We start from the raw sequence: 7,853 nt of genomic DNA, 5'->3' as shown, positions 1-7,853 counted from the left end.
GGGGTGGGATAGGGAGGGTGGGAGGGAGGGAGACAAAGAGAGAAGAGATATGGGAACATATATATATGTATAACTGACTCACTCTGTTATGAAGCAGAAACTAACACACCATTGTAAAGCAATTATACCCCAATAAAGATGTTAAAAAAAAAAAAAGAAGAAGAGTTACTGGCCTTCACAGTGTCTGACCCCAAGCAATTAGGGCTTGGCACTTCTAGTTTCCTTGAAAATAATCTTATCTTAGTTCAGGCTGCTATAACAAGTACCATGGACTAAGTGGCTTACAAACAGCAGAAATTTATTTCTCACAGTTATAAAGGCTGTAAGTCCAAGATTAGGCCTGCGTGGTCAGGTTTTGGTGAGAGCCCTCTTCTGGGTTTCATACTACAGACTTCTTGCCGAAGGGGGGGAAGCATCCTCCAGGGTCTTGAGGGTTTTGGGGTTTTGTTTTGATAGCACTAATCCCATTCATGAGGGCTCCACCCCATGACCTCTCAAAGACCCCCCTTCATTTTCTAATACCATCACATTGGGAGTTAGTTAGAATTTCAACATATTCAGTCTATAGCAAAGCACTATCCATCCATCATCAAGTCTTTTTAAGTGTGCATTGTCAGTCTGGGTAGCAGAAGCAATACCTAAGTCAGGTACCTGCCATCTCCATCCACAACACAGGAGAGGGGAGAAAAGCAGCATAGATAAGGGCTGGCAGGAAGCCCATATCAAAAGCAACCAATCACCTGTAGTTTAGTCAACAGTATGATACCCAGGTCAATTTCCTGGCTTTGATAACAAACTCTGGTTATGTAACATGTTATCATTGGGAAAAGCTGAGAAGGGTACACAAGAACTCTCTATAATTTTTGCAACTTCTTGCAATTCTAAAATTACTTCAAAATAAAACATTAAAAAAAATTTCTAAGCTACCAATCAGAGGTCACTTTTTAACAGGCTAAGGGATTGAGGCAAATAAAGACTTAAGTAAACCTTTTCTAACTGCTCCACCTCTAGCTTTTTACCATTTCAATATGCTTTAAAGTTTACGTCCTTTCTTAAGGATTTTATACCCTTTGTTAAGGTTTTTTTTTTAAGATTGTTACCCAGACATACAGTTTCCAGGACTGGAAACAAAATGGAAAACATGATATTGTGTTTATACAAAATCTTGCTTAAAGTTTGGCAGTTCCTGAAAAAGTTAAACATAGAATTACCATATGATCCAGCAATTCCACTCCTAGCTATATAATCAAGATTATTGAAAACATATGTCCACACAAAAATGTGTACATAAATGTTCACTGCAGCATTAGTCATAATTGTCCCAAAGTGGAAACAGCCCAAATATCCATCAACTAAAATGTGGTGTATCTATAAATATACAATGGAACATTATTTAGCCATAAAAAGGAATGAAGTCCTGATACATGCTACAACATCAATGAATCTTAAAAACATTTTGCTTAAGTGAAAGAAGCCAGACGTAAGAGACAACATATTATATGATTTAAATGAAATGTCCAGAGTTAGCAAAACCTCAGAGATAGAAAATAGATTAGTGGATGTCAGGGGCTGAGTATGGCGTGGAGGCAGAGGACAGGAGTGACTACTAACGGGTACAGGGTTTCTTTTCAGGGTGATGAAAATGTTCTGGAATTAGATAGTGGTGATGTTGTAACCACCTTGCAAGTACACTACAAACCAATGAACTGTATAATTCAAAATGGTGAATTTTACAGTACGTGAATTATACCTCAATTTTCAAAAAACAAAGCAAAACAAAAAATTCTGCTTAAGATAGAGGAAAAATTTTCTTTCTTTCTTTTCCGGGCTTATCCCGGAACAATTAACTCTGCCTTGGTGAAGCACCTCACATATTGTGCTGAAGCCTGTCCTTGACTAGTCTGGCATGAGGCTAGTAAAGTGCGACACTTGATTCAACAAATACCTATTATGAGGTATTGGGGAGCAGGGCAAAGGAGGAGACAGCAAAGCATTCCTAAAAATACACAATGGAAAAACCAATCGTTACATACCTGAATGCCTTGCTGAGTCACGGGGGGCATTGCCCTGAAGTTAAGTACCCGCTTGGTAAACTGAAAATGTTGTTAATTGCAACAGACCATTCTCCCCTTTCCCCAAATAAACATCTGCGGTTTGAATGTCCTTCTCTTTATAATTACTGAAATTTTCAAAATCTGAAGAGGCATCATTGGCTTCAAGCGTTTCTATATTCGAGAAACATGTTCACAAGGTTCTAGACCTCTAGGAATTCAGATTATCATCTGATCTCCTCCTAAGCCTTCATCTCCACAGACTGAAACACCCACTGAAACACAGCTTGGGTGCGTCTTCACGGGGCAGCCAGCCCCTCCTTCACCTTGACCGCCACAGCAAAGGGCTCTCCATCACCGTACCTTCCGTAGGACGAGAGCTGCACACAGCACTCGCATCGTGATTTTGGATAAACACAGGATCATGTTTCCCGTTTATTTCCAATACTGGAAACTGAATCATAATGCTTAGGGAGAGATTTGACTATACAAAATAAGACTGATTTCTTTCTTTAACTGAGTATATACGTTGAGCTCCATGCATAAATAAGCATTGTGCATAAACTTCATGAGAACTTAGAGAACTTAGAGAACTCTGCCCAAGGAGGGTGCCCTCAATCAAGTCACTTCTTTGGGGGCTGTTTTAAAAGCCTGTTGATAAGTCAAAGCAAACAACAGTCTCTCTGCCTTAGAGCCACACCTGAATTCTGATTTTGAAAACTGGAATTGAAACTGCGACATCTCTGATTCTGTGTTGACCTCCAACTCTTCCCTAAATTAAATCTACCCTAAAGAATAAGGATTTGCCACCATGAAGAATGTTTCTTGGAGAGAGCACCACAGGCTCAGAGTAATTCTAGATGAGAATTCCAAAAATAAAAACCTCCCTCGATGATGACCCTCAAACTATAACTCTTCTGGAGGTGTTAATTTTGGTCCTTGTTTCCAAAAATTAAGTGAAAACAGTATACAATAATAAATACATTGTTAGTATAGGAAAAATATGAACACATATACAAAGACAGAAGATCTAGTAAGAATGAAAAATAGTGTTAAAGTGAATGACTTTAAGAATTTTCTTAAGTGACTGTTACGCCGTTATGTTAAAAAGGAAAATACACCCTTGATGTTAGTCATAACCATTCTTATCATACACTGTGTTCTGATATATTAATAGTCTACAGCAACGCCTACGTCCCCTTCTAGGTCAGAGCCCTTGACCCTGAGCCTGACTCCACGTGGGGAGAGGCATTCATCTTCCCCCCGGAGGACACCATCGGAAATGGGCTCACAGAAAGCTTCCTCTCCTCTACCCGCTCACACAGCTCCGTAAGGGCTCCCTTCTCTCTCTCAACTTGGAGTCTCACCAAACAAAAGGCGAAGTGTCCCTTCCAGTGAGATGACTTGTGAAAACAGTTACTTCTGCTAATCGCAGCACTAATCCCTGGGCCATCCAGCAGTTTATGCTGCTCTACGCCACTTACACCCTTCTTCTGTTTCTTATTTCCAAGACAATTCAATAAGCAAAATACAACAGTTCTCAAGTACACAGTGACTCAGAGTTCTTTCCAACAACAAGAAGAACAGGCAACACTAACAGCTTAAGACGTACAGGGCTGTGCTAGATCCATTTCTGAGACATGAGAACCTCCACCCAAATCTGGACGTGGCTGACTCCAAAATCTGCATCTTTGGCCATTACTCTTTGAAAACAATAATTAAAAGCTCTTCAAGTGCATTTATACAAAAAGTCTCATTTAAGCCCCTGAACAGGGCTGTGAGGAATGAAGGTGACAAAGACCCTGAGACGCTAAGGAGTAGAGCAGCTTGCCCAGAACCCCTGAGCTAGGAACAGAGCCAGAACCAGAACCTAGGACGGCCAACTAGATCCCTCATCTTTCCACTGACCCAGCCGCCCTGAAGTCTAAACAAACCACCTGGAAATAGTTATTGCCAGTGGTTTCCTAGACAATGAGAAAGAAGAAAAGGTTAAAAATCAATGGGATTTGGGCTTCCCTGGTGGTGCAGTGCTTGGGAGTCCGCCTGCCGATGCAGGAGACGCGGGTTCGTGCCCCGTTTCGGGAAGATCCCACATGCCGCGGAGCGGCTGGGCCCGTGAGCCATGGCCACTGAGCCTGCGCGTCCGGAGCCTGTGCTCCGCAAATGGGAGAGGCCACAACAGTGAGAGGCCCGCATAACGCAAGGAAAAAAAAAAAAAAATCAATGGGATTTGGGAAAAAAGCTGCCTTCTCTCAACAATGTGATACTTTCTCATTTGGCCACATTCACATCCTCCCTTGACATCGCAAGGGACCTAATATGTAGAATACAAAACGACAGAAGTGGTGAGCTAGAAACAACCATGAGTTGTGCGACCACAAAGACTCAATATTGAGTCAGGTTCGCTGCTCTGACTGGGAGCCCTTGAGCACACAGCTCCTCAGGTGTAAAGTTACATCAGCGACCTTCGGGTAGGTCAAGTAATAGGCACAGAGTAGGTGTGCAAAAACTGTCAGTTCCCTTATACCACAATCAACTCCAGGGCTGGCAGAGGCTCCAGGGTCATAAAAAAAAAAAAAAAATCTCTACTCTGCAAGCTCGTCCCTTCAGAATGCCACTGATTCAAACGGAATTTGCTGACAGGAAAAAATACTTTCTCCTGCAGTAGCACATTCCCTGAGAAACTTGCATTAACTAGGGAGTAAACATACCAGCATCCTCCCACGGAAAACAAGAACATTATTCACAGTAGTCAAAAGGTGGAAACAATCCAAGAGTCCATCGATGGGTGAATGGATAAACAAAATGTGTCTATATGTACAATGGAGGATTATTCAGCTTGAAAAGGAAGGAAATTCTGGCACATGCTACATCATGGATGAACCTGGAGGATGCTACACTAAGTGAAATAAGCCAGTCACAGACGGACAAATATATACGTGAGTCCACTTCTATGAGGTACCTGGAGTAATCAGATTCACAGAGACAGAAAGTGGAAGGGTGGTTGCCAGGGGCTGGTGGGGGAGGGAGTGAGCAGTTAGTGTTTAACTGGTACAGAGTTTCAGTTTGGGATAACAAAAAAGTTCTGGAAATGGAGAGTGGTGATGGTTAGACAACACTGTGAGTATACTTAATGCCACTGAACTACACACTTAGAAATGGTTAAAATGGTAAATTGTACGTTACATATATTTCACGATTTTTTAAAATAGCAAAGATACTCTGATCATCCACAAAGGCCTTGGACTGTGCTTCCTGGGGTCTGGGCCACACCTCACCACTGCCCCCTCCCTGGCCCGGCTCATCTTTCCACCATCTTGAACAGGTCCACCCCAAGGGCACTCACCGGGCCGCAGGTTCACCGTGACCTCCTGCGGCGTCATCTGGATGACGTCTGACCCCGCGGGGCTGGAGCCCTTGCTGCTGAGAGGCAGGCTCCGAAGGACCTGGGTGCTGCTGACCGGACTCTCAAACTCACCACCACAGCCGTTCCTCACCAGGTTTGCCTTCAAGTCGCACCGGGAGGTGACCGACCGCAGGCTGCCAAAGTCCTGGAGGTGTGGAAACAGGGGAAGAGGGCAGGAGGCGGTCAGAGCAGCTCCAGGACACCTCAGGCTGTAGACTCATCACCACCCTGCGACCTTAGACCCTCTACATTCCATTTCCTAAAGGCGGACAAAACAATAACTCCCCCAAGTGCCTCACCAAGCATCATGAGGATTGAGGTGTCGGATGTGAAAGCATTTTGCAAGCTGTAAACATGCACAGTAAAAATGTTCGGTCTCATTATTTTAATGGTCAAAAACGCTCCTTTAAAAACTGTGCCTGTCTACACGATAAGCAGGAGAAAATAACTGATATGGTCAAAAGTTGCATAACTAAAAATTTCTGAAAGATACCATATAAGTGGCAAAGTAGTCATCACTCAGACAATCAAGAGTTAAGTTCTGAGCTGTTCCCTCATCTACCATGCAGGCACAACCATTCTGGAGAGCAATGCGGTACCTTTTGACCCCTTGGTCGCCACCTAGGAATTTATCACCAGAAAATTATCAAAAGGAAAGCAAAACTCTATAAGATATATACTGCATGTTCTTCAGAATAGCACAATCATAAACTTGAAGGCAAAATCCCTAAACCAGAAGAAAAATATGGTTTATCACCTCAACAGATGATACAGCCATCACAAATAATTATCAAGACTAAGCACAAATTTCAAAACATTAAGAAAAAAAAATCAGAAAATAGAATGGTATCTGCATTAGGATGCCAAAGAAAAATAAAAAATTAAGATAGCTGAGGTGCTAGGGGAGAGGGAATAAAATGATATTTTTCTTTTTCTCTTTATTGTTGTTTAAACAATAAAGCCACATTGATAAGAAAAATCTTTCTTTTCTTCAGTTGGATTTAGGAGAAGGCTGTGCATCAGGATGACCCACCCTAGTTTGGGGCACTAGGAGTTTGGGCCATTTACTTTAAAATGAAATTACATACTTTGTTATAAAGTAGGATACCTGGAAGCAGTGATCGTTTTCCAGTAAGGGGGTTTTCAATGGCAAAGCAAACCCATTCACTGCTGGATGTAGAAAAGAAGATCCCCTCTTCCAGCTGGTTGGACTGGAGTAATGGCTGGAGGAGTTAGATGCTCTCTCTTTCTCCCGCCACTGTAAACACTTTGCCAAAGAGCCTCAGATGAGTCAAGAGTCCGCCGACCGCAGAGGGACTCCCCTCCCCCTTCATCATGGTCCAGGATGCCCCAAGACCAGTCAGTGCCCACTGGGGCCTTTGCAAGATTCAAGACCAAGGAGTCAAGAAAATTCTGCAGTATTTTTAAGTAAGTAAAACCAGATGTGTTGTTCTGGGCCTCTGTGATTTTGGTTTTTCGTTTGCTTATATCTGAATTTTTTTTTTTTTATTTTGTCTATTGAACTCGACATGACGGGACATCTTGCATGTCAACAACCTCGGGACTGCACTGTAAATATAAATGGCTCCACAGACACTTGTGGAACAGGGCGAGAACAATGATTATTCTAGAAATTACAAGATTCCAAAGCCGAGGTTTCTAAACTGGGTTCCGAACAGTCTAGCTTGGCTCTGAGGAAGCAGTAGAAACCTCCCAGGGACAGCGGAAAGGAGAGGTAACTTCCTGAGGGCCTTATGGGTATGGGACTGCTGTCTCGAGCTGTGTGAAGCACAGGGTGAATTAGCTGTCCAGAGCTGAGAGGGCTTAGGGGTTCGCCTGCTCAGAGCTTACGTGGCTAGAGAATTTCTGAACTTCTTGCCAGCATGCTGGGCCTTGCTGCCAGCTCCCCCAATCCCACAGAGCTGGCTGTCCTCCACCCAGTTCTGATTGTCAAAGTGCACCTGTCTCGACCAGACCAGTGCACATCCCCTCCCCCACCCCACCAGGCTGGCGAGGAAAGCATCTTCAGTCTCCCGGGAGAGATGGAAACCCCTAACAGCCCTTCCCTTGGTCTGAAGCAGCCTGCATTCTGGAATATACTAGGTCACAGAGCCAATCTGTTTCACCCTAAGCAGGAGGCAGCTACATGATTCCACACCACAGCCTCAGCCATTCACGTCATCAAAATCATTCCCTAGGGCTTCCCTGGTGGCGCAGTGGTTGAGAGCCCGCCTGCCAACGCAGGGGACACGGGTTCGTGCCCCGGTCCGGGAAGATCCCACATGCCACGGAGTGGCTGGGCCCGTGAGCCATGGCCACTGAGCCTGCGCGTCCGGAGCCTGTGCTCCGCAACGCGAGAGGCCACAACAGTAAGAGGCCCACGTACCGCAAAAAAA

At 44.0% G+C, this 7,853-nt stretch overlaps 1 protein-coding gene across 1 annotated transcript in view; it reads right to left on the bottom strand.

Moving 5' to 3' along the window:
• Positions 1 to 7,853, bottom strand: part of ITGB5 (integrin subunit beta 5) — a 114,715-nt gene that overhangs the window by 88,756 nt on the left and 18,106 nt on the right. The window contains exon 3 of the mRNA XM_007449681.1: positions 5,398 to 5,602. Coding sequence (XP_007449743.1) covers positions 5,398 to 5,602 — 205 coding nt within the window. The remainder of the gene's footprint in view (positions 1 to 5,397; positions 5,603 to 7,853) is intronic.

This window comes from Lipotes vexillifer, unplaced genomic scaffold, assembly GCF_000442215.2.
Source record: "Lipotes vexillifer unplaced genomic scaffold, Lipotes_vexillifer_v1.1 scaffold1378, whole genome shotgun sequence".
Classification (NCBI taxonomy): Eukaryota; Metazoa; Chordata; class Mammalia; order Artiodactyla; family Lipotidae; genus Lipotes; species Lipotes vexillifer.
This window is presented reverse-complemented; position numbering and strand designations above follow the sequence as displayed.